Source organism: Protopterus annectens, chromosome 2.part1 (assembly GCF_019279795.1).
Source record: "Protopterus annectens isolate FY-2018-M chromosome 2.part1, PAN1.0, whole genome shotgun sequence".
Lineage (NCBI taxonomy): Eukaryota > Metazoa > Chordata > Ceratodontiformes > Protopteridae > Protopterus > Protopterus annectens.
This window is the reverse complement of record NC_056729.1, coordinates 947,607,661-947,625,195: the sequence shown is the minus strand read 5'-3', so window position 1 is coordinate 947,625,195 and position 17,535 is coordinate 947,607,661. Positions and strand designations below refer to the sequence as shown.

Below are 17,535 nucleotides of genomic sequence, written 5' to 3'. Positions count from 1 at the left end.
GTTTTTAGCATTTAAAACATAAAAAAGCTTTTAAAAGGCATGGTTTCTTCCCCCCCCCCCTTACTGTCTGCACCTGGTGTGGACGGCATCCTCTACCAATGCATTAGCACATCTCTGAAGAAATGCATTAGAAAATAAGTTCAACACAGAATTAAGACTATGAGCTGTGAAACAACTTCATCCTATATTCTGTGACTTGATACTGGTGTCTTCATTTTCATAATATATGATTATAAGCAGGTTAATAAATCTTAAAGATATATCCAGATTGTAAGAGAAGGAGGCACTTACACCTAGTGGAGCTTTCTAGCTTAATGAATGAATATAAATGAAAAATGAAAAATACCAGTGTTGTTTAACAACTATCCATATAGATGGACTGCAATCTGTTTTCTTTCCCTAGTAATGTAAACCTTGCACTGCTGTCCTGGACAAACAATGCAAAATGGAGAAACGCAAGAGTCTTCTCATATCTATTTTTAACTATTACATTTATCTTAACAACTGCAGGGACAGAGAAATTAGATTTGCAAATATATTTAGAGACATGCTTTTAATCCTCTGCTAATAAGAACAATTAAAAATATTACTAGCTTCTTTTACATTCTCAGAACATACTGAATATGCCCACAAGAACAAATTAAATTATTGATGAATACAGTTTACCAGTGTGTTAAAAACTGCTGCTGAAACATACCTTTTCAATCAAGCTTCTTATATTGTAGTCACTCTGAATATAATACCCATAGATTCTGAGAGCATCGAATGTCTGTCCTGATGTTAGTGCGACATTAACTCCTTTCCCAAGCAGATGACTAATGAAAATGTGGAAGTAGGCTATAGAAAGACATTCTTTATCCATCTGCAGTCCTTTTTCTGACACCATTACAAAGTATGGAGAGTTTGTCTTCAGGAATGACTGCCAGCTTGAACAGAGAAAGTTTTGAAACTCAGTGTGGATTGGAATATCAGTATTTTTCTGAAGATGTAAGATTAGTGCACGTCGAAAAGAAAGAAAAGTAATCCATTTCGACCAGAGGTGTTCTGCATCCTACAAAACACAAAAGTGCATGTTACCAGTGAAGTATTCCAGTTGTTAATGTCAGAATTATTTATACTATCTAATTCTTAACAGTACAAATCAAAGTAAAGTTAACCAAACTGGAACACTGCTTATTATACCAATCTTAATTTACATGCTATATGTACAAATGCATTTTCACTGATGTATACTGCATGGTGTATTAGTTTGGTTGATTTTGATTTATGCTCTATGTTTACCTTAATTGGACTTTACTTGAGTGCTGCTATGAATTTTTAAATCTTAACACTGACTGTAAAACTCTGCATATCTGAATGTCATACATTTAATTCTTCAGCTGTATGTACACAGTGTGTGATTCAATGCAAGTAACATTTTGTTCTCTGAGGTTAGCCCACAAATAGTGCATGTCTATTATGCCTTACTTCATTTCAATTAATAACTACACAACTTTTTGGTGCAGTGGTTGTACTTTAATGTATAATGCTAGAGTTCCAAGCACAGAAACCAATACAGATTGCTGTATAACTAACCAAGGAGATAGATGCTAAATTCACTTTGTTTACTTCTTTATGTCTCTCTGCATGTATAAAGATTAACAACTTGATCAGTGTATGAGCAGTTCTCAGCGTAGGCATCAATCTACTGTTGTATTCATATGTTCATAAGTGTGTACTAGTCTAGCAACCACTGGAGCGTTTTTAATCTTAGCCATGCATCCCAAATCTCTGACAAGTTCTGGTACCCTTAGTACTTGTTAGCAGGGGCATGGGAGATAAACGTTTACAAACAGTGGTCTGGAAGATGAATTACTCACTCTAAATGTGGGTGCATATATATGAACCAACGACTGGTCAGTTATTGGCTTACACATAATCCATATCATTAAATTAATTTTGCTATGCCATTTTTCAGTTTTAGTATACTGTGCCTCTGTCTAACAGTGACACAGAAGATACAATACCAAACCTATTTACTCCCATGTCCCTCGGCGTAGTTCGATGGGATTTGATTTTCTGAGGTGGTGCAACATGTCCATTAATTCCGTTGGACATGGGCTTAATCGGCACACACAGCCAGCCTCTGAGCAGCGTATGCCATAGGCAATAGGAACTTGGAGAAACGTTGTTTCTTGAAGCTAATTTAGAGTCACCAAGCAGTTTTTCTATTTTCATTACCTAGATGCCTTAATGCAGACTGCGATTTTCACTCAAAACATTTGTTTGAACCTAGAGGACCATGACAGATAACTACATTGTAAATGGAGATGCGATACATAACACTAGGGGAAGTGGAAAGGGAAAACATCTTGTACGTGTTTGGAAATATATTTCATATTTAAGGCCCTGTATTCCCTCACAACCTCTTCTCACTATGAGATGTGCAGAATGCAAAATAAAAACAAACAAGGGAGTAACACTGTATATAAAACAGTCTACGAGTGTACAGAAAGTAAAACACACTTGCAAAACTACGTTTAAACTAAATTTATATGAGCATATATGGATATAATCAATCACAAAATGAAACTTTTCAGTTCAGTTCTTTAGACCATGCTGCACAGTAATTATGTACAAGCATGGGGGCCATGAATGAGAGAAAGCTTCATATCAGTCATGAATGACAGGTTTTCCACTATGATATGATGCAAATTACAATTACAGAACATAATTTGTTATCATCTTTGTAAAAGTCTTTGACCTGCACTGGGTCTGTATAGTTCAATTTCTGTAACCCAAACAAACTCTTTCAGTGAAATTCAATTGAAACTACTATGGTTGGGGGTATTATTATTGATGGTCCCAGCTTCCCATCCAGTCTCTATAATGAATTTTGTTTTGCATGATTTGCAAACCCTCTGTTTTTACAATGACTGCTATACTGTAAACAAAATCCTCAGTAATGACACCGGTGAGCATTTGGATGACTGGTCATAAACAAATCCATCAGTGACATGACAAATGAACAAACATTCAGTGAAGTGCTACTGAGTATAAACCATTCCTTTTCTTCAAGACTGACAGAGCAACACATTTTCGGTATTATTTCTGTGAAAGATTAATTCACCAACACTGATTTCACCATTGCCTGCTATTACCATTTTCATTCTTCCTCAACTAATAAGTTACAGATCGAATCCTCGGATCTGACTCGGCAGTATACTTTAGACTTTGGCTCCAACTCTCAAGCTCCTCCCTCTACCCATAATGCCCTAGTCCATCCTCAACACCTCAAATTGAGCCTGCTACCATAAAATCCCCATAAATTAGATAAAGAAAGATAGCTCAAAGAATAGGGCTCAAACATGGAATTATAAGTTCCAATAAGTAATCCAACAGGTTCCTCTAGAAGATTTTAGGAAGGGGGATGGATAGGGGGAAGCTGAGGAAGAATGAAAATGCACAGCACAGATGCCTAGTTATAGTGAGTACATAATTTTTAAATCTGATGTCCTTTTCATCCTTCCTCAATGAATGGTACAGAATCTCCAGTTACTTTAATCGTGGGTGACCATAATGGAAGGATATTCTGGAGAACCAATTAACCAAAAGCAGCTCAGCACTACTTCTTGAAAATAAGTCCAATTTGTAATGAGTAACAAAGATATGAGCACTGGATCATGTGACTGTGGCACAAATATCATCAATAGAAATTCTTGACTAAAAGGCAGACAAACTGGCCATGAATCTAGTTGGGGGTGCTTTAGGCGGTCTTGGTAGATAAATGCCTTGTTGAGAATAGATCCAAGAAATGCAACCAGTTATCTATTTAGCCAATGTAACTTTAGAAAAATGGATAACCTAGTTAATTTCATGAGAAGGATACAAATAGCTGATCTGATTTTCTAAATTGCCTCATTCTGTGTAGATAAAACTGTAAATGCCTGTGCACATCCAGGAGATGCAGCATGTATTCTTCTTTTGAAAAAATGGGAAAGTAAACCGGTAAATGAAGCCACTTTAGGTAAAAAAGAAGTTTTTTTCATGAACTTCTAAATAATGTATGGAGTCCTTGATAAAAGAGCCTGGAGTTCAGAAATTCTTTTTGCAGAAGTGATAGCTACTAAAAGGTCTTTAATTTTAGGAATTTTAAATAATTTTTTGCTGAAGGTTCAAATTGTTTCTGATTCAGACTTTGTAGCACATAGTTAGATCACAGGGAGGTGAAGAATCCTTTACTGGAGGTCTAAGGAGAAAAGTGCCTTTCATAAAATCTTTACATAACTCAGACGAGGCCAAAGAATAATTTTTATCTCCTATGTGAAACTTGAAATGGCTTCCAGTTGTAGTTTATTCGTAGAATAACTAGCTCCTTCTTTGAAATGTGTAGCCAGAAAATCAAGAACAAGAAAAATCTTCTCCACTTGCTCTTGTAAATGTTTTTGGTGGAGTCTTAGGTTCATAGGTAGGTACTAGGTTATTAGCCCTAGGGCCTATATAAGCCTAGCCAAAAAGGTACCCTGGCTTTCGCCAACCAAGAAAATTATTTTCCTGTGACCCTGTTGAGCAGAGCCACAGAAGTGATCCCTGGGGTGAGTTTCCTATTTCCCATCCAATCATCAAGATTTTTCTTGAAGAGTGCTAATGAGGAGCTTTGTTTGACATAGCTAGGTAGTCTGTTCAAGAGTATGGGATGTCTCTGGGACAGGAATCTATCCCTCCAGCATGTTCTGTTTTGTCTTTTTGTGAGGATAATAGAATGGTATGTACTGGAGAAGAAAGCCTGGGGTGTCTAGCTATTATTGGAACTGGAGAAACCATGTGGTTAGTTTGAGGGCTAGAATATTGGGTTGACTCATCCCTGAGAGGTGTGAGATGAGATCTGGAGTTGGGTCCAATATCCAGGGAGGATAAACAAGGTAAGACCAAAGGAAGGGGAACTACACTCATCAAGGACAGTAGGGGGCAATGATGATGACTGAGCTCTTCAACCAGATTGCTTTCTGTAAGAATTTAGGAATCAAAAGAAGTGGGGGATAAGCATAAAGGAGACCGGATGGACAAATGTGGACTACAGCATCTCTTGGTGTCTCCCCCTGAGGCAGGATCAGGTCAAAATATCTAATGCACTTGTTGTGGAGGAGATGCAAAGAGGTCACAGCAAGGTTGGCCCTGAAGATGGAAAACTTCTTCCACCACTGATTGTTTGAGAGACCACTTGTGAGGCATCAGCATGAACCTGCTTAGTTTATCCGTTGTTTTTTCCCAGGAATGTGCATTGCAACTAGAAAGCGGTTGGTGGAGATTGCCCACTGCCACACTCTCATAGCCTCTCTTCAGTGAAGGTAAGACTAAGCTCCCCTTATTTGTTCATGTACCAGACTACAAACATGTTGTTGGTATGAATCACAACAGTCCCTAGAAGAAGACCATTTTGAAATGCATGCAATGCTAATAAGACTACTCTCATTTCCAGGACATCGATATGTGAATTGGTCTCTTAAGGGGACCACGTGCCTTGGGACCATTCTACCAAGTAATGCCCTCCACCCCAACTGGGAGGTGTCCGTAGTGACTGTGGCCAATGGGAGTGGTAAAACAAAGGGCCAGCCTCTATATATATATATATATATATATATATATATATATATATATATATATATATATATATATATATATATATATTTTTTTTTAGCAAGAAACATCTTTAAATTATCATGTATGACATAGGCCATGTTACACTTATATAAATGACAATAAACCATAGCGACACAATCTCAGTTGTAAACATTATACATTCCAAACCGCACCAACACAACTGTAGCTGCAAACATTATACATCACTTTTAACATATCCAGTCATTGTTAATCAACCATTACATAGCTCATTCAAATCCTGCCTTCTTTTAAACCTCATTCCTCCTCTGCACGTATTGATCCCACAGTTCCCATGTTTCCTATGTAATTTGATCCTACCCTTTTCTAAAGATCCCAGCTCAAGTTCTTTTAACTGTGTTACTATCTTCACTACTTCTAGTAAAGTTGGTTTAGACTTTGAGTTCTATTTTCTAGTAATTGCTTTTTTGGCAGCCATCATAATTAGACTCAGCAAAGCTTTACTATGTCTAGGCAATTCCGAGTTTGTATCATAACTCAAAAACATAATTTCCCTAGTTATTTCAACTTGCTCACCCAGCATCTCCAACAGAGCAGTCTGCAAGGAATTTTTAAAGTCTAAAACCTCATTATACTCCCAGGAGAAATATGCTCTCAGTTACCTCTTTCATTTGCTGTCTACCTGAGGAAAAATTCTTTCAAGTCTGTTTGGGGTATAAAACACCTATGTAAGCACTTCCATACAAAGATCCAAAATGTTTTAAATTTTGTGGCATATTGGTCTAGATAAATGTTGTCTGACTGGATCCAGAAATTAATGTGGTGTTTGCAAATCGGTGTTAGCTTGACTTGGAAAAGATAGGGTACGTCGAAGAATACACCATTGAACAACAGCATTCCATTAAAGAACATGCATATAGTAACATGCTAAAGGAAGCAGTACTATTGCTGCTGCCATAGACTCCAGTGCTTGAAGAATGAATCTGGCTGGAGAAGATGGATGGGAAAGAATCGGATGAACCTCAGATCTGAGTGTGTCTATGCGATGAGTTGGTAAAGATGCAATTTGCGTTGTTGTGTTCAGATGTGTGCCAATAAATTTCAAGCTGTGTACTGCTATTAGACATGACTTGGCATAATTGATTGTTATTCCCAGTGAATGATATATTTGGAGCACATCCTTCCTGGATTGCCAAAGGAGATGCATAGAGGGGACATTGAGGAGCCAATATTCTAGATATGGAAACACTCGGAATCCTTTTAGTCTCAAATGAGCTGCCACCACAGCCATACGTTTGGTAAACACTCTGGGAGCTGTGGGGAGCCCAAAGGGCAAAGCTCTGAACTGCTAATGAATGTCTCCCAGCTGAAAGAATAGATATCTTTGGGAGTGCCTGTTTGTTTTGATATGAAAGCACGCATCCTGAAGATCTATACAGCACATCCAAACCTCCTTGCAAAGAAATGGGAGAATGGACTGGACCGTGACCATTCAGAACTTTGACTTTTTCATGTACTGATTCAGACTGCTCAGATACAAAATTGGTCTCAGGTCCCCTGTCTTTTTGGGCACTAAAAAGAAAAGTGAGTAAGTTCTGATTCTTATTTGGTCTGGTGGGACCTCCTGGATGATTCTTTTGTCTAGCAGCTTTTGAATTTCTTGGGTTGCTGCCTTTCTCTGACTGGGTGGAACATCGAGAATCTTTTTTCTTTTGTAGATTTGGGGGTGGTAAGATGGTATGAAATAACCACCGGATATGATTTTTAACAACCAAGTATCTTTTGTTACAGTAGTTCGGGCATCTGGATGCAAAGACAATTGTCACCCGACTGCCTCCAGAGGAGTGCAGTCAGGCAGCAATTCAAGTGCACTGATATGGTCTATCTGAAAAAACAGGCATAGAAACCCTGATTTTGTGGGCCTCCTCTGCCTCTAGGGTGACGTCTACCATTAGAACTACCTCCTCTGCTTCCAAAGGAGCTGTCTCTGTGCAGATCATGGAAAGGTCCTTGAGATTTGCAAAAACACATTTTCTTACCACCTGTTTCATTTCTGGAGAATTTTCATTGAGGGGTGGAAAATGTGATTCCCATAGCAGAAAGGGTCTTTGCTTCTTGTTCATTGCAGGTAAGCATTTCTTTCACAGATGGACCAATCAAGATGTTCCATTAAAGGGATCATTGATGAAAGACGTCTTGAAAGGCTCCACAAAGTCGCATAGTTGCATCCAGGCATGTCTCCTTATGGTAATGCCTAAACCAGACACCCATTAGGTTCCTTCAAGTTGCATGAGGTTAACCTCCCGGACACATTGGAAATTGATATAACAGTGGCCAGCTGAGAAGATGATCTTTTGAAATCTTCTGCAGGCATGGATTTGAGAGAGAGAGAGAGAAAATTGACATTTCTTTGTTCAAATCTCTCTGCTGTCTTGTAAAATATGCCAAATAGTTAAGGGACTTCAGAGCAAATGTCAGCAAGACAAAGACTTGCTTTCAAAATCTGTCCAGCACCCTAGACTCTTTGTTTGGCGGGTGGACAGATGAGCTCTGTTTTGCTCTTTTTTAGTAGCCACTGCCACAACCATAGCATCTAGTGACAGTCCTTTTCTCCAGTAGTATTTATCTTTAGGGGCGGCTAGAAATTTATCAGACTGGCACAGTATAGGCTCAGTGGAATCTGGCTCCTTCCATGCTTGGCAACAGACTAAACCAATGAGCTCATCTTCTGGGGGGGGTGTCACCCAAGACGTAGATCTGCCAGAACCTCTGGAGAAGGATTATTGGAAGACTAACTACCTTTCTGTCTAAGGATCTCTAACATGTCTCCTAAGCAGCCATCACCAGGTGGTGATCTAGGGGACCCTTCTCCTTCCTCGAAATCAGTATCTTCAGTGAGAGATTCCAACAGGGAATCTATGTACTTCCTCTTGCATGTTCTCTTCCAATGGACCTCCTCAGGGAGATGTTCAGAGGAGGTATCAGAAGAAGGGGAGTTCCCCTATGGGGGACTGACAGGAAGCTAGCTAGAACTACCTGTCCCTGTGGAATGGGCCTGGTGGACTCAGAGCACAGAACTGAAAAGGGAGTAGGAAGTGGATCTGAGAGATAAGAGACCAGCTCTCTAGAAAGAGAAAAAGCCCTTTCCACAACCTTGAAGGAAGATGATCCCAGAGAAGCCATGGCCACCCGCACCATAGCCGAGACCTCCAGTACAGGAAGATCACGACTCTTACTGGATCTGTGCCTGGAGGAGGGAACCGGACCTGACCTGTCCTGTGCCGAGGCTTCAAGGGGCAGTGATGGATCTGATAATAGTGGAGTAGATCCTGGCTCACAGATCTGACATTGTTTCAGCTACAGGATGTGTTTCGATCTGAAGGAATAGGAGCGAACCTGGTCAGGGATGCTGTTGGAGTCGAGGAAGTGATTTTCTTTGGATCTGACTCCAGACCTCCTGAAGCTGTTAGATCTTGGGGCTCTGAAATTGAAGGATGGATCACAGAAAGAGATAGTACTATGTGAGTAGTGGCCTGAAGACTTACAGATCTAATAGGGGACGGACCCAAAATGACCTCCTTGTGGATCTGAGCTCTGAAGAACTTTCTTATCATCATATCCACATCTGCTTCAGAAGGACTTCTGGTGGACTTGGAGGATGTGGTAGACTGGGACCTAGAGTGCTTTTTGGGAGTTTGCATAAAGGGGGAATGGAGCCCATACCTCAATCTGTACACAGATTAACATAAAATTAGCATACATAATCATGTAACCCCGCCCACTGGAATTATAGGATACCAACTTTTAAAACGCAAACTGAAGAGAGTCCCACTGCAGCCATTCCAATGTCCCATTACCTGGCTATTTCTTGCTTTACTTCTACATTGATTATTTGGATTTTATTTAACATTTTATAGCACAATGAAACATTACTAGATACCTGCTAAACAAAGCAATACTGTCTCACGATAAAAATAAACATAGCATTAAAACTTCTCTGCCTTGAAACTCATTCATTGAAACAATATTGAAAATTTGAAACCTACACTACATCCAAAGAAAATGCATCTGGTCAGTGGTGGATAAAGATTACCTTTGGGCTGCTGCATAGTCATAGACCCTTGCACACAAAACAAGAAACATAAATGGGTTCTTTGATATACCTTCCTGACTTCTTTGCCTGAAGCTCTCAGCTACTTGTTTAATTCACTCTATACTCCACTGTATCTCTCAACTTTGCAGCACAAGAAATCCAAATTGTATTGGGGAGACAAAGCCCTAAAAGGGACACATTTTAAACATTGCTTATATAATTTTGGAAAGTTGCTAAAATAAAATGTATGCTGGGCTCAGGACCCAGTCAGAGCAACATACCACTATGCCAAATCAGCAGTTTCCTGAACTTAAATGGCTATCATTTAGTGAATTCAGTTCTCACGGCACAAAACCTGGACAACACCAACAATGGGGAATACAGAAGTTCACCATAGCTCTCAAGTCAACCTGTTAGCACAAAAATCCTGGACAAAGCCAATAATAGGGAATATATTTACAGCCCTAAAATAGGGACAAATTTCAAATACTGACCTTATAAATTTAGAAAATTGATAGAATAAAAGGTTTTGTGTTATTTATTTTATGAAGAATATGAAGTCTGAAATTCAAATGCCTGTCATTATTAATTGAATTAAAGCCATAAAACCACAGATTTTATGAGAAACAGAACAAATATGAAGCATAAATCCAGAGCTGTCACTTGTACCAAAGGTTTAATTTGCTATTGTTATTAAATGTTCTTTTGCAATGTGCTGCTAACTCCTATTTAAAAAATAAATAAATAAAAAAGAAGATCAAAATTGAATGAAAAAGTTGCTTAGATTAAAAAAAAGTATTTGCAAACTTTGTCTGAAATTAATCACATAGAACAGGTTGTACTGAAAGCAAAGTTGAACTGTTCAAAATAAAATATGTTACTCCTGGTTTAACCACTTCAAAACAATCAAACTCTAACTCCAGGGATCATTTAAACATGTAGCCTTTCCTGTTAAATGGCTGTCAGTCCGGCAGTCTTGCTAAGTGCTTGAGAGTTCATTCATTTGCTGCATGGACTGAATAGAATGATTAAACCTGAAATAGAGCAAAGCTGAGACTGCTTTACCACTATATACCTTTCCCTGACTGTATTTCTAACTGATGTCCTAGATTAAATAAAAGTATCATGAAAACACTAAAATGTATCGTTGGCATGCGTTATAATACAAGTATGCAGAAAAGAAAATACAGTTTGACTTTTAAACGATAAAAATGCTGTACATTTGAACTGAAAACATAGCAAGATGAACAGCCACGTAAATGCTATAAATATGTACAAATACAAAAACAAAGCAATTTATGTTACCACCAGACTAGATGATTTAGTAGGTTAACTGCTATCAAAATCACAAAGATACTCATAATAGGTACTGTAATGTGGTTCCAGTGATTATTCCTTGCAAAGGCACACACACAAGGTTTCCTTTGCTTACTTGTGTTACTTGCTTGCAGTCTGCCATTCCTGCATACACCCACCAGCCAGGTTTCATTTTCTTTTGTCTGGGAACCCATTCAGTGCTGTAATTGTTGCTGCTGCCGTGCCTGCACACACAAGGTTTCATCAGAGCTGCTGTTCCTGACCTGCTCACTGCCGTAATCTGTTCCCTGATGGACCTGGCGTCATTGCTCACGTGATGACGCCAGCTCGGCCAGCAAAATTTGAAGGGATGCCACTCATTTGAAGTACTTGATGCGGTTGGGAGGTCTGATGGAGCCTAGGGCACAGTGGATCCAAAATGAACTCTAGGGAGCAAACTCTTGGATCATATGACTTACTAGATTTCAGATCTGAGAGTTTGTGATCCAAAATCTGAGCTGTAAGGCTTTATGAAATAATGACTGGATCCAAAGATTTTGGATCCAAAGTACATGCCTTCGGGTCAAAGTATGTCGGAGTCTATATTTTTGCAATTTTCAGAGGTGGTTTCAAGGAAGTCCTGGGAGACTTCCTTGAAACTGCCTCCAGAAATTGCAAAAATATAGGCTCTGACAACCTTTGATCCAAAACCTGAGATGTGAGGCTTAATGAAATAATGACCAGATCCAAAGTACATGCCTTCAGGACAAAGGATGTCGGAGCCTTTATTTTTGCAATTTTCAGAGGTGGTTTCAAGGAAGTCCTGGGAGACTTAGACGGGGAGCACTTTTTATGCTCTGAAGGAGTTTTACAAGTTTTACTGGGGGTTTGAGGCCTGAAGAAGAAGTAGTTGAAGGAGGAAGTAGACCCTTCAAAATAAGTTTGCTGCATCTATCTGCTAATGCTCTTGTGTTAAAAGCAGCACATACAGAGCAGTTGGTGTAGAGATGAGCTGCTCCAAGACAGTAAACGCACTCCTTGTGGGCATCTGAGTTAGAGATTTTGTGCCCCCAAGAAGTGCATTTTTTAAATCCTGTCAGCTTGTTAGCAATGACAGTTCAAGACTGGTATGACAAGAAAAAAGTAAAGGAATAAGACTTTTTTATTAGAAATATTTTTGAAAGAAAGAAGAAGAAATTACCAGCAACAGTAATAATTATCCTGTTACTGACAGTAGAAAGGATAGAAGGTATGGAAAGAAGATTGCCAACTATGGTTAAAAAAGAATATGTTTGTATCTTTCGGCTTTTCCCTGTTAGGGGTCGCCACAGCGGAACTCCGGTCCGCTAATGATTGGCAGTTGATTTTTACGTACCAGCTTGCCAGGCCTGATGCACAATCTTTAACGAAGGTACGCCCATTCATGCATGTCTCTACGCAGAAGACGCTCTAGCTGAGAATCGAACCGGACAGCGTCTTACTGTGAGGCGACAATGCTACCGCAGCACCACCACTGTGGGCATGGTTAAAAATAAAGAATATATTATAATAAAATATAATAACTACTCTGACACAGAAAAAGAGCATGGAAGCTAAGAGGGAAGTTGTAGAAAAACAAAGTGGAATATTAGATAATACAGTTAACTTTCACTTACTAAAACTTGAAAAAACACTCAAGAGAAGGAGCCTATGTCTGAGTATGATGGCGGTACATGAAATCTGAGGTACTGAGGATGGACTATGGCATTACGGACAGAGGGAGTAGCTCGGGAGTTTGATCCAAAGTCTAAAGTATGTGGCCGAATCAGATCTGAGGATTAGATCCGTAACCCATTAGTTGAGGAAGAATGAAAAGGACTTCAGCTTATGATATTTCACTTTCACAGACTTTGGTGCTGTCAGAATTCGAAAAGATCAAATAGTCATAGCAAAAGCTTGTTCTAGACCTGGAAAAGGATTCTTTGTATGAGTATGTACAGGAGACCATTATGCTTATAGAGTCCACCCTTATCCAAAAATCCATAGAGGAAGCCAAGGTTCTTGTAGAATGTGTCTTAACCGTACCTGGAACTGTCTTGTAATGGTGGGAATAAGAAAAAGAAATATCAACGGAAAACCATTTGGAAATAGTCATTTTTCACATATGTTGTGCTTTGTTACCTTTACAGGAAATAAACAGCTGTTCAGCTTTCTTGGAAGGTTAAGTTCTGCCAGAGTTGACTATGCATGCCAGAATATGAAGAATCCTTTCTCTCTTTCTTTATGGTTCTGGAAAGAAGACAAGGAGATGGATGGTTTGGCTTAATGTGAACTCTGAAACCACTTTAGGCATAAATGAAGGATTTGTTCTCAAAACCTTGTCTTTATGGAATACAAAATAGGGCTATGCCACCTTAAGAGCTTGCAGCTCAGATACCTTCTTGCAGAAAACAGAGAATTTGTAATACTGTCTTCCAAGACATGAACCATAAATCAGCCTGATTATCTGGTTCAAAAGGAGACAAAGTTACCTTTTCCAAATCAGAGCTAAGATCTCAGGTAGGTGCCACCTGTTTTTTAGGTAGATGCAAATGTAAAACATCTTTCAAGAATAGACTAAGTAAAGAACGTGATGAAAGAGGATGATTCATGGGCCAACATGCTAAAACGGCCAAGAGATGAAGCTTGATAGAGGGATATGAAAGGTTAGAGGATAATGTCTCACAGAAACATTGTAGAACTAGAGGTACAGCAACCTGAATGGGCTCTGGTTCTTAGTACAGCACCAACTAACAAAGTCTTTCCATTTATCAATCTAAGATTTCAAAGTAGCAGATTTATGTACATTTTTAAAACCTGCTGTATTTCTTCAGAAAAAAATGGTGCTTAAAATGTAGTTGTCATTTGTAGTTGTGTAAGGATGGGATGTATCAAACACCTCTTGTCTTGTGAGAGTAAATCAATTGTGTGAGGAAGCTTGTGGTAATTGCCCTTGGCCAACGCCATAAGATGGGAGAACCCGTTACCTGGGCTAGAAGGGAGTCACCACAATGTTTTTTGGAATCTTCAGCATATCACTGGAAAGGGTGGAAATGCATCCAAGAACATTCCTGTCCAGAGGAATGAAAAAGCAACCTTTTCCTGTTTCCAAGGAATACTGGAACAGAATTTCTTCAGTTGTCCGTTTTTAAAGGAAGTAATCAGATCTACTTGAGGACTTCCCCACAACTGGATCAATTCTTGGAATACTTCCCAGTTCAATTTGCATTCATGAGGGTTTGTCCTGGCCCTGCTCAGCTTATCTGCCACAACATTTTGTTCTGAAGGAATGTTAGACGTTTGAGGGTTATACTGTGCTGACTTGCTACTTGCCAAGCTACCATGCCCAGCCTGCAGAGGGGGTAGGATCTGGTAACCCTCCTGCTTATTTATGTGCCACATCACTGTACTGTTGTCTGTGATTACTTAGCGTGTCCTAGAGACCAAAGAAAAATATACAGAGAATTGAGATTACTGAGATACTATACAGCTCAGCAAGCTCCTGCCTGGTGCCCTGCAGATTTCTGCAGCAGCAGAGCGACAACAGAGAGACTCTGGAGTGATTAAGTATATTTTTTCTGCATTTTCTTGCTGCCTTTTGCTAATTCCACCTAAAACGCTGACTTTCTAGAGTTTCTGTGATTTAAAAAGCTTGTTTCAGCTACATATTGTATTTACTTTACTGCCTGCACTTTAACAAAGTCATTTTTGTGTTTAAATTGCCTGCTTAACTGTTGTAGGATACACACTCAAGTGTGATAGCTATTTCTGTGCATTTAAAGTGTTTCTTTGATTGTATCTGCTTTATTTTCTGAAAAAAAAAACAAACAAAAAATACTTGTTTTCCCACCTTTCTAAGCTAGTATAGTCCAGTTTTCAGGTTAGTGCTGAATTCAGGGCTGTGTTACAAGTTTCTGTGTTTGCCCATACTTTACTTGGATAGAAGGAAGGTTCTCTGTTCACTGTGAGAGGGAGCTTTGAGCAGCCTATATCTCCCTGGAGGAGTCGTTTCAGCCCAGAAATTAGTAGTTTATTGGCCATTTTGGGCTAATTTCTATCTCTTTCATTTCCCTGCTATAAAACCCACATTTGTGAGGTTTTTGCGCTAGTATACAGCTCAGCAAGCTCCTGCCTGGTGCCCTGCAGAGTTCTACAGCAGCAGAGAGACAAAAGACTTTGGAGTGATTAAAAATAATTTTTCTGCATTTTCATGCTGCCTTTAGCTAATGCTGCCTAAAATGTCAATTTTCTAGAGTTTCTGTGATTTAAAAAGCTTGTTTCAGCTAAATATTGTAATTATTTTACAACCTGCACTTTAACAAAGTCGTTTTTGTGTTTAAATTACCTGTTTAACTGTTGTAGGGTTCACACTCAAGTGTGATAGCTATTTATATGCATTTAAAGTGTTTTTTTATTGTATCAGCTTTATTTTCTGAAAAAAAAAAATACTTATTTTCCCACCTTTCTAAGCTAGTATAGTCCAATTTTCAGGTTAGTGCTAAATTCAGGGTTGTATTACAAGTTTCTGTGTTTGCCCATACCTTACTTGGATAGAAGGAAGTTTCTCTGTTCACTGTGAGAGAGGGAGCTTTGAGCAGTCTATCTGTCCCTGGAGGAGTGGTTTCAGCCCAGAAATTAGTAGTTTATTGGCCATTTTAGGCTAATTTTTATCTCTTTCATTTCCCTGCTATAAAACCAGCATTTGCGAGGTTTTGTGTGCTGGGCAGCGCCGGTTATCTAGGATATAACTATTCCCGGCTCCACAAAGTCTACTCTTCGTTCTCATCCCGGCACTTGCTCAAAACTCATAGCAAGCACTAATAAACCTTAGCACTAGACACCCCTATACTGTAGAGAAGGACAAGGCTCTCTATTCGTCCTTACCAGCCAATCAGTAAAACAGTTCACTGTACCTATCCAGGCATGTCCAAAGGGCAGTTTCAGGTGTACTCTCCAGTTCAACTGGTGAATCTGGGCATTTTGAGGCAATGTTAAAATTGCCTCATGTACACAGACAACCCTCTCCTCCTTCCACCAAACACTAATACATGCAAGATATGCAATTATACAGCCAAACTGGAGGCTAAGCTCTCTCAACCCAAGACTGGACCAGGCAGTCAAGAGGAGACTTGCTATTTGCCAAGCTACCATACCCAGCCTGCAGAGGGGGTAGGATTTAGTAACCCTCCTGCTTATTTATGTGCCACATCACTGTGGTGTTCTCTGTGATTACTTGAAGTGTCCTAGAGACCAAAGAAAAATATACAGAGAATTGAGATTATTGAGACTAGCATACAGCTCAGCAAGCTCCTGCCTGGTGCCCTGCAGAGTTCTACAGCAGCAGAAAGGCAAAAGAGAGACTTTGGAGTGATTAAGTATATTTTTTCTGCATTTTCTTGCTGCCTTTAGCTAATTCCGCCTAAAATGCTGATTGTCTAGAGTTTCTGTGATTTTAAATGCTTGTCTCAGCTACATATTGTACTTATTTTACAACCTGCACTTTAACAAAGTAATTTTTGTGTTTAAATTACCTGTTTAATGGTTGTAGGCTACACACTCAAGTGTGATAACCATTTCTGTGCATTTAAAGTGTTTTTTTATTGTATCAGCTTTATTTTCTGAAACAAAAAACACAAAAAAAATACTTATTTTCCCACCTTTCTAAGCTTGTATAGTCCAGTTTTCATGTTAGTGCTGAATTCAAGGCTTTGTTACAAGTTTCTGTGTTTGCCCATACCTTACTTGGATAGAAGGAAGTTTCTCTGTTCACTGTGAGAGAGGGAGCTTTGAGCAGCCTATCTGTCTCTGGAGTAGTGGTTTCAGCCCAGAAATTAGTTGTTTATTGACCATTTTGGGCTAATTTCTATCTCTTTCATTTCCCTGCTATAAAACCTGCATTTGCATGGTTTTGTGCACCGGGCAGCGCCGGTTATCTAGGGTATAACTATTCCCGGCTCCACAAAGTCTACTCTTCAATTTTTCCCTTGGAACTAGACAAACTTTCAACTTAAGCACTCAAACCATTCACTTCTCATCCTGGCACTTGCTCAAAACTCATAGCAAGCACTAATAAACTTTAGCACTCGACTCCCCTATACTGTAGAGAAGGACAAGGCTCTCTATTTGATCTTACCAGCCAATCAGTAAAACAGTTCACTGTACCTATCCAGGCATGCCCAAAGGGAAGTTTCAGGTGTACTTTCCAGTCCAACTGGTGAATCTGGGCATTTTCAGGCAATGTTACAATTGCCTAATGTGCACAGACAACCCTCTCCTCCTTCCACCAAACACTAATACATGTGAGACATGCAATTATACAGCCAAACTGGAAGCTAAGCTCTCTCATCCCAAGACTGGACCAGGCAGTCAAGAGGAGAAGGGAATTACTTGCATCACACCACCAGTCTCACATAGACCTATGAAACCAGCACCGGCAAAAACACACATAAATACAAGAAAACATACTTGGAGGCTCTAAATAAAAATCTGCAAAAACAACTGAGACCTCCAAAGCAGACATCCAAGCAACC

The 17,535-nt window shown here is 39.3% G+C and overlaps 1 protein-coding gene across 1 annotated transcript in view; it reads right to left on the bottom strand.

Moving 5' to 3' along the window:
* The window catches only part of LOC122794924 (probable ATP-dependent RNA helicase DDX60), a 3,096,781-nt gene that overhangs the window by 2,835,607 nt on the left and 243,639 nt on the right, over nt 1-17,535 (bottom strand). Inside the window, exon 4 of the mRNA XM_044063517.1 lies at nt 698-1,051. Coding sequence (XP_043919452.1) covers nt 698-1,051 — 354 coding nt within the window. The remainder of the gene's footprint in view (nt 1-697; nt 1,052-17,535) is intronic.